Source organism: Drepanopeziza brunnea (assembly GCF_022702325.1).
Source record: "Drepanopeziza brunnea f. sp. 'multigermtubi' strain 214-2 chromosome Unknown ctg1, whole genome shotgun sequence".
Lineage (NCBI taxonomy): Eukaryota > Fungi > Ascomycota > Leotiomycetes > Helotiales > Drepanopezizaceae > Drepanopeziza > Drepanopeziza brunnea.
Window position 1 is genome coordinate 179,725 of NW_027094064.1, and position 21,806 is coordinate 201,530.

The 21,806-nt window shown below is 48.5% G+C and overlaps 5 protein-coding genes across 5 annotated transcripts; 3 read left to right on the forward strand and 2 right to left on the reverse strand.

The window, feature by feature from the left end:
- Positions 1-612: 612 nt before the first annotated feature.
- Positions 613-1,550, forward strand: L3040_000037 (uncharacterized protein; the record flags this gene model as incomplete). The annotated part of the gene is made up of 3 exons (XM_007295054.2): positions 613-712; positions 1,024-1,212; positions 1,381-1,550. The coding sequence occupies 3 exons, from the start codon at positions 613-615 to the stop codon at positions 1,548-1,550; spliced, it is 459 nt and encodes a 152-aa protein (XP_007295116.2).
- A 2,199-nt stretch (positions 1,551-3,749) lies between these two features.
- On the forward strand, positions 3,750-5,813 carry L3040_000038 (uncharacterized protein; the record flags this gene model as incomplete). The annotated part of the gene is made up of 1 exon (XM_007295055.1): positions 3,750-5,813. One exon carries the CDS (start codon positions 3,750-3,752, stop codon positions 5,811-5,813), a length of 2,064 nt encoding a protein of 687 aa, XP_007295117.1.
- Positions 5,814-7,241: 1,428 nt separating this feature from the next.
- L3040_000039 (uncharacterized protein) lies at positions 7,242-10,814 on the forward strand (the record flags this gene model as incomplete). The annotated part of the gene is made up of 1 exon (XM_007295056.1): positions 7,242-10,814. The coding sequence occupies one exon, from the start codon at positions 7,242-7,244 to the stop codon at positions 10,812-10,814; it is 3,573 nt and encodes a 1,190-aa protein (XP_007295118.1).
- Positions 10,815-12,394: 1,580 nt separating this feature from the next.
- Positions 12,395-13,331, reverse strand: L3040_000040 (uncharacterized protein; the record flags this gene model as incomplete). Its single annotated transcript, XM_007295057.1, has 3 exons — positions 12,395-12,645; positions 12,784-12,913; positions 13,002-13,331. The coding sequence occupies 3 exons, from the start codon at positions 13,329-13,331 to the stop codon at positions 12,395-12,397; spliced, it is 711 nt and encodes a 236-aa protein (XP_007295119.1).
- Positions 13,332-19,844: 6,513 nt separating this feature from the next.
- Positions 19,845-21,504, reverse strand: L3040_000041 (uncharacterized protein; the record flags this gene model as incomplete). The annotated part of the gene is made up of 5 exons (XM_066154993.1): positions 19,845-20,711; positions 20,769-21,140; positions 21,203-21,238; positions 21,289-21,353; positions 21,447-21,504. 5 exons carry the CDS (start codon positions 21,502-21,504, stop codon positions 19,845-19,847), a joined length of 1,398 nt encoding a protein of 465 aa, XP_066013062.1.
- Between the last annotated feature and the right edge of the window lie 302 nt (positions 21,505-21,806).

Consider the following 21,806-nt stretch of genomic DNA (forward strand, 5'->3'; position numbering starts at 1 on the left):
GTGGTGGCGATTCTATCTCGAATCAATAATTGCTTCTTCCTCGTTGGGTAATTGGCGATAAAAAATGGAGATGATGCGCAATAAAGTGGGGCTTTAGGTTTAGGGGGCCCCGTGGGGAAGTGGCTCCGCCAAGAGTGGAGTGGAGTGGAGTGGAGTGTGGAGATCTCAACCCATCTCAACTCAACTCAATCCGTTGATTATACATGTCACGTCACGTCCTGATACTGTTACGCTTCGTGGGTAGATATTCAGGAGGGATGTGCAGCCTTCCAAGTTCAGACTGTCTGTCCCGTAGCTAGAGCTTCGGCCTATTCCCCTTTGGTCCATATGCAGCTCTGGCTAGTAATCTGTGACAAGTTCTGCCATACCATCATCTATTGGTTCGGCTGACTACCTTCCCTTCCCTGATCCGGACTAGATCGAAGTTCCGGTCCAATACCCAAGAGCTCCGTACATTCCAGTCCATTCGTCTCTCCTCTCCTCCCTCTCCTCTCCTCTCCTCTGTCTTCCAGCTCCCTTGACGCCCCTACCATCCTCCGAATCCATCATCAACAGCTTCAATTCCAAACCCCAAACCTCCACTCCCACTCGACATCACCAACTCGTTCCATCATGAACTCCATCACTCAGATCGCTGCCCGCTCGGCCCGGTCCAATGGCCTCTCTGCCATGCGCCAGGGTAACACGGTTGCTCGTCGTGCCTTCACCAACGGTATGTGTGTTTGTGTGTTTCCGTTTTCCAACGCTCAAATCATCCATCATTCCATTCAATCTTCGTTGCCCGTCAATGCCCTCACCCCCAAGATGCATCAATCGATCAATTCATTGCTCTCCTCTCATGCCGATGATGCCGTTGGTTGTGTCTGGTCTCGAACTTCCCCGCTTCCATCCCCAGTCCCAACCGAAGCCCGGATAACTACTACCCCAACATGCCAACAATTTTCATCACTCCTCCCAGTTCAATTGAGGTCAAACAACATGCAAGCAATGCTTGAAACCAGGCACTAACGAGCTGCTCTCCAGGTCCCAAAACCTCCATCTCCCGCTTCCAACCTGCTCGGTCCTCGGGCCTCCTCATGAGCCGTAACATGGCCGCCAACCTCGCCCGCCACCAGACGCGCGGTGTCGTGACTGAGACTATCACCGTCGGTGCTGCGATCATGGGTGCGGGAAAGCTGATCGGTGCCGGAGCTGCCGCTGCTGGTCTGATTGGTACGTACACTCATACACACTCAAACACACACACATAGAATCCCACAATTGCCGCTCGAGAGGAGGCAATTATCCAATCTAGCGATCGAAATTGAAACCCCTTCTCCCCACCAGCTTGACGCAAGGTGGACGAATACACCAGCAGGCTAACTGATCCACGACTAACAGGTGCCGGAACTGGTATCGGAACGGTGTTCGGTGCTCTGATCACTGGCGTTGCGCGCAACCCGAGCATGCGAGGACAGCTATTCTCCTACGCCATTCTCGGTTTCGCTTTCGCTGAGGCGACGGGACTCTTCGCCCTCATGGTGTCGTTCTTGATTCTCTTCACCATGTAGACACTTTGTGCTTCTGCGACGAGGACGAGAGTGAGGGGGTTTCGGAAAGTAGCGAAGAGGGCAGGTAGTTGACTGGTGGTTGTGGATGACGAGTCTACTACGGGAGAAAAGCTCTTTTTAGATATGTATAATACATAAATTTTGCAAGGGCTTTTGCAGAAATTGAAAATGGTTTCGGCCGTCGTCGTGCATACCTTCTGCAAGGTCTTTCATTCCTCCTTATTTGGCGGAGTTTGAAGATATTTGAAATCTAATCGGCATGCTGCAGCCTGCAGGATGGGTGGAGAAGACACAGAAAATGAGCATCCAAAAAAAGTAGGTGGAAAAACCAAACGAGGCCCAAAAACAAGTAACAGCATTCTTTGTTCTGGTACGCTTGGATAAAGATATCGCAGTGAGCGCGAATGAGCTACCGAGGGAGCTAGCCTACGTTAGGGCTCGGACTCGCTGCATATAGATTTCGAAAGAAAGGGCAAAAAAAAATTTTAATAATAATAATAATTTTTTTTAAAAAAAAACCCCTCGCCTCGCCCCCTGGAAATAAATGCCGAGAAAGCGCGGACTCCTAACGCATGCATTCTATCAATCTTCAGCCTGTGCCTTAAGAGGAAATGGCAGCTTTTTTGGCGGGGGGGGAAAGATGGAGAGGGGAGGATGGAGATGTGAAAAAACGTGGTTTTGATCATTGAGAGGTATTTTAGGGGATATGCTGAGATATAATGAAGAAGATGATGATGTGGTAAAGCTGATGATATAAAAAATGTAAAATGAAGCGGTTTGTATGTGTGTTGTTTGTATGTGTATAGTCATGCATGCTCAGGAGAACAGGAGAGGAAGAGGGAAAGGAAGGGTGCAGAGAATTAGTTGAATTTCCGTATTTAACAAAAAAGAGAGATTCGTTTGGTCGACTTTTTCTTTTTGAAGCAGGGCTTTCAGATGCATTGGATTGTGTGGCATTGAGCTGCCGAGTGCGAGGTGTGTGTTGCTGAGCGGGACTTGGAGAACCGGTGGAGATGGAGAGCCCCCTTTTCGTGATAGCGATGATGGCGAGTTGCCCGGCTGCCTTCCTAGTAAGAACATTGTAGTGAGGTGTGGCCTGCCTGGCCATGCGGCTTGGGGCTTGGGGCTTGGAGCTCGGTAACTTTTGCAAGCGAGGTAAATAGTCGTAGCTGCAGGACCAGTGGACTTGCTACTTATCAACTACGGTATGGTAGCCCGCGATGGAGATCGTCGTGTCAGATGGATAGTACGTTGACATTGAAAAAAAAAAAAAAAAACCATTTTGAAACATTTAAAATTAGACAAACGTTTTTTTCTAGCTACCGAACACTTGGTTTCTGGCGGAAATTGGCTCCAGGCTGGGAATTCTTAACCTTTGCATGGGTATGATACTGTTGTACTGTAGTAGGTAGTAGTAGGTAGTCTTAGTACTTCGTATGTAAAATTTGCGCGCTAGCCCGGCTTCTTTCTCATCGCAACGCCGCGCAAACGTTATTCGGAAACCACAAACCGATACTCCGTAATGACTCGTACCCTTCGGACTGGCGACCCGGACAACTTGACAGGCACAGGCAAACATGAGATGCGTGGTACATTTCTAACTACCAGCTGGCGGCCGGATCGGCGTTGCTCACTGATCCCCAGATCCAGCAGAGAGGTTGCACCGCAGGAAACGCTCAAAGCCGGCATTCTACTCTGTGCCGTAGATCGTCGCTTGGATTCATCAGGGGAGTCGAAGGTCCACCTGGTAGAAGTATAAATAAAATATTCACTTTCCAATACTTCCACGAGGTACTGTACAGTAGGTAATGATGGACGTCTAGATCCAGGCTTCTAGCACGGACTGACTGGCGGGCCGCGCCTTCCCTTCCCTCTCCCGTCCCCTTTCCCGTCCCTTCCCTTGCCAACCTTCTTTCCCCCCTACAATTCCCTTGAATTCCCTTCAAATCCCTACAAATCCCTACAAATCCCACAAATCCCACTCCGACTGCGATTCACGAAATGAGTTCTCCAGCAAAGTGAGACCGGCGACCGTCTCCGTGTCTCCTGCATGGGTCGTGTGGAGTGTGGAGCTCGTGCAGAATAAGAAGATGCTGAACTTTTTCCATCTTCACTTCTTCTTCTCCCACCACCTCCCTCCGCATGTCGTCGCTATTGACTCTCTTCTGCGTCCTTCTAGCATCATCCACCTTTACTGTGATGTCCACCTCGGCCTATTCACGCCTCCGCGCGAGGTTCTCTGGCCAGCCAGAACTTCTGGAGACTCCCAAGAGTCAGCAAACCCAGGATCCAGACGCTCTTCCAAAGTCGATATCAGACGCAATCTCGGCTGCCCTTCGCAACGATGAGTTCACGAGAGCCGTAGCCAAACACCTTGCTACCGAACTCCAACCTTCCCTCAAGTCGGCCCTAGAGCCCTCAGCCATCGAATCCAAACTCCTGGGATCAACGGAGCAGCTTGTCCGACAAAACTACGAAGCCAACACTTCTACAACCGGCAAGCTAGCTGCCCTTGATGGCGCTGTGGCCGATATAAAGAAGTCGCTGGTGGAGCTAGGAAACAACCTGAAGCTGGTTCAGGAACAAGTTGCATCTTCGGACACTTCGTTGTTCGCCGCACATGGTCAGAAGCTAGACTCCATTTCCACGGGACTCCAAGTGCTACAATCCGAGGGCCCTACTCCCCTGAAGTCTGCTCTATCCTCCCAGGCCGAAAAACTGGACGCCATCACTGCGGAGCTCGCTACTATCAAGGAATACTCCGCGGCTTCCGCTAGCTTGAAGAACGTCAGCTCGGAGCTTGCCTCCGTCAAGTCAGACCTTGAGACTTCAAACAGTACTGGCTTTTCCGCGCTCAACACCCACGTCGGCACCATCATCGCTGCTATTGAGGCGCAAGATGCTTCTCTAACCGAAATCAAGAATTCCGCCAGCAAGACATCGGATATCCTGGCTGCCGTCGAGGCTTCAAACGGTTCAATCCAGACTCTTGGTTCTTCGATCAGCGACGTGAAGGCTGTCGTCTCTGCTCCCGCCGAGAAGGTTGACCTGTCTCCCCTGGTCACCACTCTCGATGCTCACACTACCCACTTGAGCGAGATCAAGAGCCTCGTCGCTAAACCTGCTGCTGCGCCTGTTGTTGAGAAAACCGACCTTTCCTCGTTGGAGTCATCCGTAGCCAAGCTGAACGCAACCCTCGAGTCCCACACTGGTCACCTGACGGAGATCAAGGGTGTAGTCGCCGTCCCTGCACCAAGCTCCGAGAAGGTCGACCTCTCCAGTCTTGAAAATTCCGTGAAGGAGATCAAGATCCTGGTTGAAGCTATCCCAGCACCAACTGCCCCGGTTGCTGGGAAGGACGATGAGATTCTCGCTTCCGTCGCCTCGATCAAGGTTCTTGTGGAGGGACTTCCTTCTCCCGCAACCCAAAAAGAGGTTAAGGACGAGGAGATTCTGGCTTCAGTGGCCTCCGTCAAGGCCCTTGTCGAGGCTCTTCCAGTACCAGTCGCCGCCAAGGATGTCAAAGATGAAGAAATCTTGGCATCTGTAGCTGCTGTCAAGTCTCTGGTTGAGGCTCTCCCAGCCCCAGCTGCTCGGATTGCCGGCAAAGATGACGAGATTCTCTCTTCCATCGCCTCGGTCGAGTCATTGGTCAAGGCCCTCCCAGCACCGAAAGACACAAATGACACCGAGATTCTCGCTTCGGTCCAGTCAGTCAAGGCGCTCGTTGAGGCTATTCCCGCTCCAGCTGCTCAGATTGCTGGCAAGGACGATGAGATACTGCAGTCTATCGCCTCGATTGAGACTCGCATCAAGGCCCTGCCAGCACCTACCGCACCACAAGAGATTAAGGACGCCGAAATTCTTGCTTCTGTCCAATCAGTCAAGGCCCTTGTTGAGGCTATCCCAGCCCCGACGAGTAAAGACGATGAGATCTTGAAGTCCATCACTTCTGTGGAGAGCCTCGTCAAGGCAATCCCTACTTCCGCACCAGCCGATAAGTCTGAAGAGATTCTGTCCGAAGTCAAGAGCGTGAAGTCGGTCGCTGAAGAGACAAAGAAGCAAGCTGCTTCACTTACCGCCATCGTCAGCGCTGGTCTCGAGAAGGAAATTTTGAGCGAAGTCAAGATTGTGAAGGGATTGGTTGAGAAGCAGAATGCCGTTGTCTCGTCCACTGAGGTTGGACAGACTGATAAGGGTATTGCAGTGGAAAATAAAGCTGATGCGAAGGTTGATGCCGTTGAAGTTCCAACCGCGGCTTGATTCACCAGTCGCAGCTGCGAACATGAAGTTTTAGGAGGGGCAAAGGGGGGGGGGGGACGTATAATGACTGAGCGGTAGAGGATGTAATGGGCGGGAGGTCGTGGATGATGATGCATTGTAATGATTGTATTTCAGCGCGCGGCTTTATACCCTTTGATTCGATACGGTGCTGGGCAGTGATAGCTTGGTGGAGTCGTATACTCGAAAGGTTCTCTTGAGGGATAGACCGATATGAATCGATGCTTCTCCTCTTTACATGATTTTTCCAAATTCATTTACGCTTGTCCTGACGTGCTCACTCCTTTGATCCTATACAAAAAAGAAAAAAAAAAGGAAAAAAAAAAATATTTAAGAAATTAAATAAATAAATGAAAGAAGCGCCCAGCACCCAATCACAAAACACAAACTCGTCGGTCTGATCTCAGATACCAATATTTAAAAAGACAGCTTCCTCCGGGGCGGGCACAGTGCACTACGCTGATAGACCTACATACCGACATGCCTCAAAAGAAAAGAGGCTCATTGTCTATCTATCCGTCTGTCTGTCCATCTGCCTGCCTGACCTTGCTTGCTTGCGCACGGAAATCCAACCCAAAGCAAAGCTGGTATCAATTCCAGGGGTCGGGGGGTTTGTATCCTTGGTGATGGTGATGGTGATGGTGATGTGGTGAGGTGAGGTGAGGTGAGGTGAGGTAGTATGTGTGTATGTGTGTGTGGTCGCTCCATTTCGGTTGTTTGTTTGTTTGTTTGTTTGTTCTCGGTTAACGAACGCTGAGGTTGGGAGGGGGGGTGAGGGAGTGAGTGAGAGGGGGAGATGGGGAGAGAGAGTGTTTTTTTTTTTTTTTTTTTTTTTTTTAGACTTCAAGGGAATGGGATGGAGTGGAATTGGTGGTGGTTGTTTGGGATGGGTTGGATAGTGGAATGGGTTGAATGGTGGAATGGGTTGAGTAGAGGGATAAGGGTTAGGGTTCAATAGTGAGAATGATGGAGAAGGGGTTCGTATGGTTAGTTTGATGTTGATGTTGTTGATGGAAGTGGATGATAGATAGCTTTTGATTAGTTGATATGTTTGCAAGAACTGATAATAATGTAGTATATAGGTGTGTATATGTATTCCATGGTTTGATTTCGGAATGCGTGGTTTCTATATGGATAGGTACTCGTTCTATGATATTTGTTTGTTGGTTTTTACGCTCAGTGTTCCACCCCGCCACCCCGCCACCCCGCCACCCCGCCACCCTCTCACATGCCTCGGGTGCACCGAAACGCTCAAGGCGACCAGGTTACTTTGATGAAACCATATCCAATCCCTAGCCCACCACCACCAAACCAATACATGCAAGTCTCAACTGCACGACGCCACCTCGAAACAATGCTTCATCCTGTCAACCTCCAACCGGATACAAATCCCACGAATACCCATCGCGAATGGAAAGACCCCGACGACAAGGCGCGAACCCCCCCCCCATATCCCACTTCCACTTCCACGCGCCGTCCAGCCACATTCAGCGGGTCGAGATGCAGGCGGATGAGCGGGATAGGAAGGGCCGAGAAGTCGGAATAGCTTCATCGAATCCCACACCAGCCGCAGAATCTTCAACTCTGCTGCCGGCGCCCATCGCAAACGTCGTGAGCTTGGCTACGCGATCTGGCTCTCTATACCTCCGCCTCGGGACGTTCATCGGGGGGCTGGCCCTGGATGGCGCACGAGTCACAACCTTGACTGGGCTGGAGGTAAGTCGAGCAGCTTTTGAAGGCATCCTACACCGGGCCGGGCGCGATGTATACCTGCGGAGCAGAGGGCAGCTGGGGAAGGTGGAGGCAGAGGGCATTCTGGAACGGAGTATCGCGACGCTACATTCCACCATCACGAATATATCTTTCGCGGCCTCCACCGGCTTCTACATCTCCTCCACAGCATTACACGGCGCGGGAGACCTGTCACAGCAGTTGCTGTTTACGCTGGACAGCATACTGGGGAGCACGGATTCGAGTAGGGCCATTGCCAGTATTGTTACGCTCATACGGAGGGAGTTTCAAAATCCGGCTACCGGGCAGGAAGGCGAGAAGGTCGGAGTCGCGGATCTTCTGCTTGGGATCTGCGGATTAGCACTGCTGCAGAGGTGGTGCAAGAAGATCACAGATGCCGAGGGGACTGGGGACGCCGTGGTATGGGATGTCGTGGTGCTGGACGACGGGAGAAGGGCCGATGTCATCAGCAAGGACGATGTACCGAATGCTGAAGAGGATGTGGCAAGGACGCACTCCATTTCATTTGTGGCTCCAGGTAGAGATGAGGTTGTCCAGACCATCGAGCGAGAGAGCAGGTTACAAGACGAGTCCGAGGATGACCTGCCGGAGATCAACCTCAGGCAAAAGATCATGAGGTCCCTGCCGGCCGACGCTTCGGTGTCAATTACCACAGAAACTACCACTACGAAAACGATTACAGTGGAGATCACTGGGGCACAGCCTCTGGATCTGTCACCGCCCCACGGTGTCGAGATTGTGGAAGAGGATGTTCATCACACGCCAGAGTTAGATCTCGATGGCCATGCCTTGACGAATGAACCGAGAAACGGCTCGTTGACTCCCAGGTATAGAGTGGTCTATCGGATTGCTCGAAGCACATTTCGAGGCACCGACATTGAGCGGAAAAAAGAGACTGGTAAGGAAAACGAAATTGAGGAGAGCGACGACGAAGAAAATCTCCCAGCTACAGAAGATAGAAGAGTCCTCGAGGATAGTGAGATTAGCAAACCGTCAATGCTTTTTCCTGATTTGCCGCCAGAACCACCCGGGAAGGGTAAGTCGAGAAAGTTATCTTCCGACGTCATGAACACGGATCGCTCGCCTAGATCAACTGCACCGGGATTCGGCAATCTCCTTGGATTCTCGTCCATACCGATCCCGAAGTCTCCAGAGCATGCTGCGAACCAGAAGCGGACTCGCAGACCAATGAGCTCTGCATCTTCGACTTCGGATCTCCCCCATCTCAGGAAAGTGGCCGCGAAGCCTCCGGCGACGAAGAAGCCTCTTTTGGAGCGGCCGCCCACTAAACCCTCCGAGAAGAAGGGTTCGTTCCGAAATGTTCTCAGAAAGGGATCCGGGACAGCACTTCCAAACTTTTGGAATAAAGACAGCGCTGCACAGTCAAAGACCAAACCACCTCCAATGAAACCTAGCTGGGAAATTTCGGGTCCATCGTCGGCCTCAAAATCAAACCTTCCAGTTCCTCATCGTAACTCTGGCATGATTTCTGCCCGGGATACACCTAAGCCTCCGCAGCGAGACGACCCAAATTACTTTTCGTCCCGGGACCTTGGCTCGATGCAGCCGGCCGACACTCAAAGGAGTCCCTCGAGTGGAAGTTACTACTCGGTCCACGAGCGACGACGAGACTCACTACTCTCTCAAACTGACACCTACTCTATACATTCGGCTGAAACACGGCCTGGATCGCCAACGGCGTTCAGGACTCACCTGAAAGCTCAGAGCAATCTGATAAGGGCACGGTCCGAGAAGAACATTGTGAAGCAACCAGTCTCTCCGATTCTCCAGCATCGAAGATCAAAGAGTGTTGTGCCGAGTATATATACACTCGGAGCGAACAACTCGGCAACATCACTGGTCCTGGCGAGCCAACCAAGTCGCAGCGCTTTCGAAAGCTCCGAGACGCTTGAAGCTCTGGCTCACACTGGGTTCATTGATGGATTGTTCCCACAGCATCATATCGTTCGGAATATCACTAGATTCGTGCGGTTTGCATCCGCTTCATATGGGGCCAGTTTTCTTCGCGTTATGGGCATCGTGACTTCGAAAGGTCCGACAGCGAAAGAGATTGAAACGTCCCATCATCATGAACACCACTCATTCTCTACTCACACTCAGCTGCCGCCCTCGACCATTCTGTTATCGTCTTTTGTAGATCCCCAAGGTGGTACCGACGCGAATGGTAACACAAATACGGGTGTTCCAATGGTACACTTCGTTTCCCTCGACCACGAGTCCAGAGCCGTAGTCCTCACCTGTCGTGGAACACTTGGTTTCGAAGACGTTCTGACCGACATGACTTGCGACTACGACGAGCTCGAGTACAGAGGGAAAGCATATAAGGTTCACAGGGGCATGCATGCTTCAGCTAGGCGACTCCTTGATGGTGGTGGTGGACGCGTAATGGCCACCATCACAGCTGCTTTGGAGGAATTCCCTGACTACGGGCTGGTGATGTGTGGTCACTCCCTTGGTGGAGGCGTAACAGCTCTACTCGCCATTCTTATCTCCGAGCCCTCCTCTGATTCCTCGTCGACGGCTTTCTTCACATCGTCTAACTATACGTCATCGCATCTCCGTCTCAGCTCATCTCAGACTGAGCAGAGTTCCGCTCCGTCAAGAATACATCTTCCACCAGGTCGGCGAGTGCATGTATACGCGTACGGCCCACCAGCCACCCTCTCCCCGTCGCTCCGACTCGCCACTCGGGGTCTAATCACCACGATCATCAATGGTCAAGATCTGGTCCCCTACCTTTCTCTTGGCGTGCTTCATGATCTCCAAGCTGTAGCTCTTGCCTTCAAGACTGACGACTCAGGCGCCAAGGGTGAAGTTCGAAAACGTGTATGGGCGGGGATCACCGGCACATTCATGGATAACTGGTACGCCAACCGTCCTCCGGGAATGAACACCGAGGACGACGACCAATGGGCATATTCTGCTCTAAAAGCCCTCCGTGCATCCATGTTATCGGCCAAACTGTTGCCGCCGGGAGAAGTCTTTGTGGTGGAGACCATGCCGGTCTTGCAGCGAGATGCGCTCGTGACTGGCGGTAATGGCGAGGCGAGGGACCTGGGTCGGCCGGCTACGAGAAGCGTCTTGAAATACGTGCGCGATGTGGAAAAGCGATTTGGTGAGATCCGGTTCGGTGGAAGTATGCTACTGGATCACAGTCCCGGTCGATACGAGATGAGTCTGGGTGCACTTGGGAAAGGTGTCCTGGGATAGTAGAAGGGGGCTGGTTGAGGGAGGGGGCCTTTGACGCGTCCTGAGCGGGAGGCGCATAATTTGAAATACCAATCCTTCCTGCCTCTAGACGTCTAGATCATTCATCTATGCTTTCTTTCCGCTGGTCAGATCGTACGTGATCGGGGCGCTTTCCGTTGAAGAAGCTCCTACTGCATTGTGTGTACCTATGATCGATCGGTCTCCTCCTTCTCATCTTCGACAGACCCATGTCGGGATAGGGGCGAATGAATATGAGTAGACGGTATGCGGTATGCGGTATTCAGGATTCGGTATTCGGCTAGAGTGAATTACTTTGATACTCTGACACCTACTACAAAGCAAGCCTTGGGTTGGTTTGGTTTTTTGGTTTGGTTTGGTGTTTATTAGTCACTTACATGCAGGTATGTGTATGTGTATATATGTATATATATATATGTGTGTGCGTGTGTGCGTGTGTGTGTGTCTGTGTGTGTGTGTGTGTGTACATATGTACATATATATATGTATATATGCTCAGAGACACAAGACAGCAAGCACACTACGGAGAATACAACCCTTGCGTACAGGCTAGCGCTCGTTGAGATAATGATCGGTAGGTTAGAGGTATCTTATCTAGGTGACTAGCGATTGATGGATAGATGAGTTGAAATGAAATGAAATGAGATGAAATGAAATGAAGTACTAGAGAATAGATTGACTTGTTGTCTTGTTTTGTCTCCTCTTGTAGATCCTGCTGCTGCTGCTGCTGCTGTTTCTTCTTTAGTCTTTTATCTTCAAACTCGATTGCTTGGAAGAAGGAAGGAAAGGTGAAAACATATGAGTTTTGGCTGACAGGCGCCCTTGAGCTTTGATTGATGTGATTGAGAGCTGGCTAGCAAGCTTCCGTGTAGCTTGCTTAAGAAGCCAGCTGCGTATCAGCAAATTGAGCTAAGCTCAGAGAAGCCTAAACGCTCCTCATGAGGGCCATTCTGAATAGGTACCGGTACATGAAGTGTGGCCAGGGATGGCGGGTGGGGAAAATGACTTCCCAGCAATCGATCGCTGCTGAGGACTCATAAGTAGCTCTGGGAGAGTACCACTGTAATAGAGACCAGTCTGATCAAAGGTCTTTCTTTATCCTGTAACATACCGGCAGCCTTTCAAGGCATTGAAGGTTGTATAGCCTGCGTTCTCCTTTGAGTGTAAACGTAAACATTTTATCATTACTATCATTCACGCTAAAAAAAAAAACAAGTATCTTTTTTCGATGTCGAAATTTGCGTTGTTTTTTCGGGGGTGTAGGATTTCTCTGCCGGCTTGCTGAATAAGAGAAAAGAGAGGAGGAAAGAAGGGAAGAAAAAAAAAAAGATGTGGATGAATGGATGGATGAATGAATGGATGGATGGATTTCCCCCCAACTGTTTCGCTTCGCTTCGCTTCGCTTCTTACTTTCCTAAGCGTGCCACCCAGCCAGCCAGCCAGCCAGCCAGCAAGCAAGCGCCGATAGACGAGTATCCATTCTGTGTACCAGATGAGACGCAAATCCCATCCCGATCGCAATCCCAATCCCCATCCACCGCACCGCACCGACTACACTGGCACTACGCCATCGACAGAATGCTCGCCGCGCCCGCAAAGCCCGCCAGAGCCCACAGCATCACGTTACCGCTGCTGGCGCCCAGAGTCCTCCCAGCGGCCGCGCTACTCTCGCACGCGCCCGTCGCGGCGGCGGTCTTCTCGGCGCCTCCGGTGATGGCGACGTCGAAGCGCATGTAGTCGCTTCCGGACAGGATGGTGGTGGTTGAGGTTGAGGTCTTGGTGCCGTCTGCTTCGCCTTTGACTGTGGCGGTGCCTGTTTTGGGAGATGTTAATGGGTGGTAGGTCCCGCGACGATGCTCAAAGGTGATGAGGCAAGGCTTTCGCTTCCTTTTTCTTTTTTTTTTTCTTTTTTTTGGGTTTGGTTTCGGGGAGAGGGGAGGGGTCTGCGTACAGGTTGCGGCAGTAGTAGCTGCTAGAGCGCAGGACTCGATGACTGTGGCTTTCACTTCTACGCCCTGCGTCGTGGTCGTGACTTCGCTGGAGAAACCGTAGGTGGATGCGCCGTTGGTGAGCGTGGCGATCTAATATCATCAGTCATCATCATCAGCTATTCGTCTTCATCCTCATCATCATATATATATATATATATATATATGTAAGGAAACTCACAACAGCATTAGGCCCACACGTCTGGCCGCCCACGTTTCTGGGCCCGGCTGTGCACTGCAGCGCGTAGACCGTCTCGTCCCGGCAGGCGCTGATGACCGAGGCCGCGTACTCGAAGTCCGGGTCCGTGGAGTCGATGAAGAGGTTCACGGTGGAATCTGAAGAGGAGGAGGAGGACGAGGACGAGGACGAGGACGAGGACGAGGAGTTCGACGACTGTCGCGCTTGGAGGAGATGTCCAGCAGCGGCATTCTCGAATCGAGGCGTGATGCCGGGACCGAAGAAGTCGCTCAGGCGAGGGACGAGTGCGGCGCCGCCGATTGCGAGAGCCATCTTTGATGATATATAGGGGGGTAGTAGTAAGTAAGTAAGTAAGTAGGTAGGTAGGTATGTATACGATTGGATGAGATGATAGCGATATCGATATATGATTAGCTGATGATTTCTTTCTTTCCTGAATGAAAACTGACTGACTGGCTACAGACCCGGACGGTCGGCCTCAGGGCGGGGGAAGGAGGTGTCCTGTTTATATAATAATAACGTCCCTCTCTCGTACCCGCCGCCGTGTCTTGTACTCCCGCTCATCTGCGGCTGCTCTTTTGAGTGGCTGCTGCTTTTCTTTGGGCTGATGATTTTTTGGGGGGGGATTAGATGCTCAAGTCTAGGGTCTCAGCCGCAACTAGCTAGCTGTGCCGCTGAGATCTGCAGAGAAAGGTACACATAAGGCTGAGCTGAGTTCAGCTCTGGCATTCTTGTCTCTTCGCCCCTTTTTAAGCTTAAGCTTGAAGTTTACGGAAGCTTGATTTGATGCGGACAGGCAGACAGCCAAGAATAGAATAGATTGATTGCATGCATTCCCGCTTTCTCGCCAGACGTATGTTTACTTGGAAATTGACTGGCTGGCGGGCTGGGCTTGACACTGATAGGGGCGGGTGGCTTGTACTCGGTGTACCGTCCTGCAAAGCTATACGTACATACCAGCCGAGTTTCTGACACACATGACGGTGCTAGGTGTAACGGTGAAAGCGTCCGTTTACTTTTACTTGTGTCTCTACTTTTGCTTTTGCTGCTTTTGTAGAAAGAAATAGAATAGCCATAAAGAGCGAGAGGAAATAAAGTGTTCGACTAATCGTAAAATGACATGCTAGATACAAATACCTGGATCCGGCAGATTTCAAATTAGGTTCATCGGGCTGATGAATATGCCAAGTAGACAGACATACTTCCAAAAGAAAACCCCTTCTGATTGACTTTACACAGAATTTGTCTTATTTACCAACTACCAATAGCCAAATAAGCGGCCTCTGAAAAAATTCCGCAAGGGTGACAATTCAGCCCCTGGAATTTGATCGACTTTCCCCTTCCAGAAGAAGGACTCGTCGGCTTGCTTAAGTAGGCATCCTTATATCCTTTCAGTCCTAGTCGGCGTAAGCGATTGCGGACCGGAAGCGAATGCGGATTTTTCGTAAAAAAAATACATTATAATAATTATTACTATAATTATAAAATATCTACATAAGTAATGAATCTACGAGTACATCCTCTTTCGAAAAATCTAGAATCGTATGATCCGATAAAAGATGTGATTATCGATTACTATTTTCATTAGAGTCTGATCCGTTTCTTACCCCACGTAATAAATCGTTTAAACATTTAATAGTGGGCCTTGACGTCGCAACTTTTGGGGCCCTTCCCTAAAGTGGGCGAAAAAATTATGTCCCGCGAAAAAATTATGTCCCGCTTCAACGCCAAAAATCGCGAGGAACGTAGACACTTCAACAACACTTCAACACAACATTTTCCATCAAACATTGACTTACGTACCCAAATAAAAATAAGCAAAAAACGCGCGCGCGCTCTTGCACTTCTTGATCCTAATTCTGAATACCAGAAGCTCTTAAAAGCTTCTTAACATAAGCGAATACAGCTAGCATTCGAATGGCTCTTCGAAAACCTTTCCGAAACACTTCTTATTGCGAGTCGCATTTATATGATAGAGAAGCCTAATACTTTAAAGCGAAGATAGAATAAGTATCAAGCTAAACAAACTCGATTGAAAGAAAGGAAAGCGCTACAAGTAAGGAGGCTTATGGTTTTATTAGCAGCACAGCATAAAGCTGTTTTAATCTACGCCGCAGATCAAGCAACTAAAAGAAGGAAAGGAGCTATTAAGCGTATGCTTTATCGATGCATTTGCTACTTTAAAATACAAGAAAATAAGCCAGAACCTTCTTAGCGTTAGTTTCAATCTTAGTTAAGAAATACAGCAGAACTCTATGCTATACGGACCAAACTAATCGCATCTTATCGCGTCGATATGCATACCGAGAAATCTCTTTCCAACTGGTTCTATACCGAGCTTGTTCCTGCTATCTAGTTCTGCGGAATTAGGCCTAAAGATAAGCATAGAATCGCAAATATAGATGAGAAAGGCGCGCGGATTTGTATGCCGGCCGAAGAAGAAGTTATCGTACCTATCGGAATCAAAGAGATGTATACAAGAATCTGTGAAAATCGACTATTCGTAACTGTGATCGAAGCTATTCTTGCCGATAGAAAAGCTATTCCTTTAATGATTATTGTGCTCGGAAAGCAAATTATAGCGTCTTGGTTTTCCGAAAAGATGACTAGACATGAAGTTGTCACTGTTTTCGAATCCGGTTATACGAACGATAAGATTATTATAGAGTGGCTTAAGCACTTTATTAAGCATACCGATCAAAGACTCGATAAATCGTAGATAATATTATTACTTGATGGTCAGCTTTGCTACGAAGCTTTAAATTTCATTTTACTAGCTAAACAAAATCGTATATAGCTTATCAAATTCCTTTTTTATTAAACTCATCTTTTACAACCTTTCGATGTCGGCTGCTTTCGCACTTAGAAACATAATCAATAATATGCTATCATAGATGCTATTCGAAGCTTCGAAGCTGAATATACTATCTTATCGTTTATGCGAGACCTTCTTTAAATTCGCGAGCAAACCTTTACAACTCGGAATATCAAACACGCTTTTCGAGATGCAAGAATGTGGCCGATCAGCTTTTCTTAAATTCAACGCAAATTGAAAGAGTATAGTAAAAAGAGTAAAAAAGAAGCGGGATTGCATATATTCGAGTACGGAGAAACGTCTGATCTTAAAGAAGATGAATATTCTTTTTCAATCGATAAGCAACTTGACGAATTACTTCTTCTTGCGCTACCTCGACCTCTTTAATCTTTTCAAGATTGCGTAAAGCAACTCGACGATCTGAACGATAAGATTAAAATAGCTCTTTCTTCTCTTAGCCGCTAACGCTTCGATATCGCGAAACAAGGTACCGAGACTTAGTTGTTACGAAGAAGCCTTGATCAAGCAGAACTCGATAAAAATCAAAAGCTTTAGCGCGATACACATCGGAAAAAGCTAATTAGAAGGTCGAGTTTGCAAACGGGAAGGAATATACTAGCTTCTAAAGCACTCGAAAAAGTCAAGGCTATAGAGATAAAAAAGCAAGAAGCTAGTCTTAAGATAGCGAACGCTAAACTCAAGTCAGCAACGATTAAAATTCGAAACGATCGTTATAATCAAAGAGTTCTTGATCGGAAAGCCGAAAAAGAGCGAAAGAAATGGTTGAACGAAGCGTATAAGCAACAAGGTCGAAGGATTCTTATACACATTCTACCCGAACGAAAAGTCCTTATTCGAGACCGCGAAAAGCAACTTATAGCAAAAGAACTAGAAGCTGATAATATTGATTTGATTTCTTTTCGAGACGCAATTGCAAACGAAAAAGCTGCGTTAAAAGAAGTTCAAGAAAGAGATCTTGTTACATTCGCGGACCCTTCGTATTCAATCGATCTTCAAATCTTTACAAAAGAAAAACGCTTTCGAATTAGACAAAACCCATTATCTTGCATTCAAATTAGCGATGACGACGAAGATGAAAGATTAAATACCTTACCTTCGTCTCCTTTAGCAAAAATGATGCTTATTGGGTAAGAAAAGCTTGAAAAAGAGCTTGAAGAGAAAGAAGATTCGATATCGATTCGATCTGTAGCATCTCTTAATTCAATTCAAAGGACACGCGGTGAAATAATTTTTTCGTAGCTTAATTAAGAATGAATAACATTATTAAATATATATATATATATATTATTGCAACGTTGTGAGCAATGTTATAAGCAATATAAGTGTCTACGTTCCTCGCGATTTTTAGCGTTGAAGCGGGATATAATTTTTTCGCGGGACATAATTTTTTCGCCTACTTTAGGGAAGGGCCCCAAAAGTTGCGACGTCAAGGCCCACTATTACTACTATCAAAATTAAATCTATCGCTATCGATATTAATATCAAGAGAAAGAAAAAAGATCTTGTTATAAAAAAATGTCGTTAATAACATCGGCCATAAATGTAAAATAATCGCCATCGAGAAAGAATACAAAGTAATCGTCGGTTGCCTTGAATTTAATTTGTAAAAAATCCCGACCTGGCGCAGCCAGGTCGGCACCACCAAGGCGGGACACCCAGCAAGGCGGGACAGTAACGGTATACCACTTATTAAACAACAACTATTATCATTAAAAATATAAAAAAAAATCTTTATATGCTTAGAAAATTTTGCTTTATAAACGTGAATTAAAATTATAAAAATCCATTGATTTATAGTAATCTAATACATTGAAATGTAATAAAAAAATGGTCAAAAACTATCTTAAATAATTCAAATTTACTTGTTTATTGCAAATATCTTAATAGCCACAACCTTAATTCAAAAAAACGTCATATAGATCGAAAATAAATGACTTAATATATTATATTGCTAAAGGTATTAATTATTAAATAAAAGTTGGTAGTGATGCACGTATTTTTTTGATAGATTTGAATAAAAGTCCGATTTTCGTATTCCTCGCTTATTCTAATATATACGCGGCAATTCTGATATACACGCATTACAAAAATCGAAAAGAATATACTAAAAGTACTATTTTTATTACTTTAACTCAACACAATAAAGGAATTACAACTTGTAATTAAAATTCAATTAATTGATTAATATCAAACTCAATACGGCGCATCTTTTTATACAAAGATAATTATTATATAACAATTGGTTGATTTTTTATTTATTAAAAAGGAGCAAATTTTACTGTCCCGCCTTGCTGGGTGTCCCGCTTTAGTAGTGCCGACTTGCTACAGCAAGTCGGTCAATTCTTTCGAATTAAAATTTAAGGAAACCGACGATTAAAAGAAAGCTGATCGAAGAATACCTTTTTTTTTTTTTTTACGAAGCCGCAAAACCTCACGCTTAAATAACCATTGCAACCATCAAATCTCTCTTCGAAGTGAAAATTAAGATATATATGAAATCGTCATCTTCAATAACCAAGCTTGCAGCAGAGCGTTCTCGTCCAGTCTTTTTCCGCTCGCGCTCAGCTTTGCGTAGGCTTATTAAGATCGTACCCACGCGCGGCCATCTCCTATGTCTCTTACAAGTGTTCGAATAAGGATACTATAGCGCATTAGAAACCCGTCGCCAGGTCTGTAATTGCATCAAGACAACCTGATTAAGCGTAGCTTTTGTATTGAAAAATCTTTGGAAGCTTTTTTTTTCGGATACGTGCGTTTTCGGGTTATGAGTAGTTGTAAAATGCTAATAGGCGATTCGAAATCGAAAAGTGATATTGTAAACTGTATTTTATATACAGACATTGATAATAAAGTGGGAAAATCTGCATTCGCTTCCGATCCGCGATCGCTTAGGCCGATTAAGACTGGAAGGATATGAGGAGGTCGGTCTACTTAAGCGAGCCGACGATTAGTAGCGTCTTGGGAAACTGCAAGATATCTTCTTTACAATAAGCAAGTACAGCTTTCAATTTTCAAAACTACCTTGGATTAAAAAGAAAAGTGCTATTCTATTCTACTCTCCTCTCCTCTCCTTACTCTACCCACCTATTGATGTAAATCCTCCACACAATCTACTTATCTAACTAGCTACTTGTTCCCCTCCCCTCCCCTCCCCAACCAGCAACCAGCCAGCTAGCCAGCTCATATACTCACCTGCTTACTTCCCTACTATACCCTGCCCTCCCTGCCCTCCCTGCCCTCCCTGACCGCCCTGCCCGCCCTGCAAAAAAAGATGAGGTCGTTCCTGGTATCCATTATCCATCCATCCATCCAATCCAATCCAAACAAGCCACAAGCCACAAGCCAATACCTCCCTTCCCCATCACACACCCCCTCCTCCATTCCCTTTCATTCATTTCTCCTTAAGAATCCCCCTCCCTCCAACAGCGAAGGAAGACAGAGACACGTATCTACCGACCTACCGACCGACCCACCCAGGAAGAAGTATCAAAGTCAAGTCAAGTCAAGTCAAGTCAAGTCGACATCGCGGGACCAAAGCAAGCAAGCAGCAAGCAGCTCAAGAGGCCCTTTACATACCTACCTGCTTTGCTTACGGGGAGGGACAAAGATGATCAAGTCTCGAGTCTCGAGTCTGCAAAGAGAGAGAGAAAAAAAGAAAAATGCAAAAAGGCCTTCGTCCATCTTCGTTATTCCATCTATTTTTTCTCTCATCATCAAATGGTATCAAAAAAAAGGGGGGTAGTGAGGGAGGGAAAAAAGGGAAAAGGCCGCTTTTCCCCCAGAATGGAGAAGGGGGAAAAACCCCCAGGACCGTACAAGAATACTAGAGGAAGAACGAGGAATGAAAAAAAAAACACAAGAGTAGTAGATCCTCCCCTCCCCATCTATACCTTATGCCACCCCTTATCCGGGTCCTCGTGCCACCCATCCCGCGTTCACTTCCACTTCCACTCCGCCCCAACACATCTACCCTTCGGCACTCTGCATTCTTAAAACCGATAAACGGGTTCCTTCGCCGGAATAGTCGGAGCAGTCGTCGTAACCGTCTCCTTCCGACCATCATCATCATCATCGCTATCCGGCTCATCCCGCTCCGGCACCGCAGCAGTATGTATCATCACCTTGCCCATCGAGCTTTGTGGCCTCCCCGTAAAACTCGGCGTCGAGCTGAAGCCCGGGTGATACGGCTCGACGCCCATTCGGTCGTTGAATTGGCCCGTCGCCGCACTAGGCTCATCCCTGGGAAAAGGCGGGTTCGCGGTTTTCCACGCCGAGGAGGATTTCTCGGCCTCGGGGCCGGCGGGCACTTGAGCGACTGAACGCTGCGAGTTTGTCTTCACCGGCTTGCGCGCGAGTGTGGAGTTGGTCCTTGAGATCGTGCGGCCTGGTGGTGGACCGGCCGGGGGAGCGAAAGCGCCGTGGAGGTCAGCGGCGGGTGGTGTGGACGCGCCGTTAGCCCCCTGGCTTGCTGCTTTGCGTGCGCTCAAGAGGGCGCGCTGGTGCTGGTTCATGGCTCTGTTGAGCTGCTCGTTGGTCTCGATCAGCTGTTCCATAGTGTCATTGTCCGGGCTGGGGTTCTCGGCAATCATGTAGGCTTGTATGCTCCTGCTGGCGCTCTGGCACCGGTCTGCGAATTCACGGACGAGTTCATGGTGCAGAATTTCGGAGGGGGGTGTCGACTGCACGACTTGCGAGAGGAGGTCGGCAGAGGTACGCGCTTCCTCGATGCGCGAGGAGAGTTCGTGAGGGGTGGGCAGCTGGCGCGAGCTGTGGCTGCGGGAGAAATAGCTTTGTTGACTCTGCTGTTGCTGCTGGCCGGGAGGTGGCACGTTGGGGGTTCGTGGTTCCGGCGGGCCCTGATTACTTGTCAGCTCATTGACCCTTCTCATGACGTTTGGTATAGGGGAACCAACGTGCTCCTTAGCTATCCTCTCGCGCTCCCTCTTCCACATCTCGCCCAGCAAAGCCAACCCTTCATCATGGCTCTTCTCGCGTCCAAATGTTTCCAGCGTCTCCATCAAGAGCTGCTTGACGCTTGGATTCCTGCCCACCTGCAACAGATCCTCAAGCGTCGCCACGAACTTGGCATCAATGTTCCGGGTAAACGTTCTGCCCGGGTTATCGGCCAGGATGCGGATCAGGATGATAGCGTTGTATTGCACGTAGGGCTTTGTGAAGTTGTCTTTTGACAGGAACTTGCGGATTACGAGGGAGGCCTCTTGCGCGGCCGAGGGGGAAGACTCGCAGGCCTCGACGATCATGGGTAGGTAGAGTACTTCCTCGGCCTGCTGCCCATATTAGCCTTGCCCTCGCGTCCTTCGGCGTCGCAAGATGTAGGAGGACGTACCGAGCCTTTGGGACCGCCGGATTCGCAGAATAGTCGCTGCGGGTGGTCAGCCTCGTTTTGCGCGGGAGGGTGTCTCCGCAACCTACCGCATTCCGTATCGCGTTGGCTTCGGGCGTGTCGAGGGCTGTTTCGGGGGACGTATCGGCCGAAGCTGGATTGGTCTCGCGATTAGCTTTTCAAATATTTATTCAGATGGAGAGTCTTCCAGTCCAGTAGATTTCCGGAGGGGTGTTTCTGTGCTTACTCTTCCGCCGGATGGAGCCCAACACCCGGTTTATGCCCACTCTCTTCATGGCCTTCATATGTGTTGGTGGTGTTGTTGTTGCCGGAGTTGGGGTCGGAGTTGGAGCTACAGTTGGAGCGAGAGGGGAGCGGGAGCGGGAGTCGGTGTTGTTGATGTTTTTGTGTTCGTCGTCGTCGTCGTCGTCGTCGTTGTCTGCGACGTCGGACGCAACGGACTCTGGCGGAAAGAGAGCTTGTAAGTGGCTTCTCTGGTCGTCGTCGCTACACAGCCCTGGCAGCTTATGCGTGGTGTCTACGTCGACGTTTTCGGCTCTGGGCCTCTGGCATGCGTCTCGGACTTTTTCTGGGCCTTTTTCTGGGT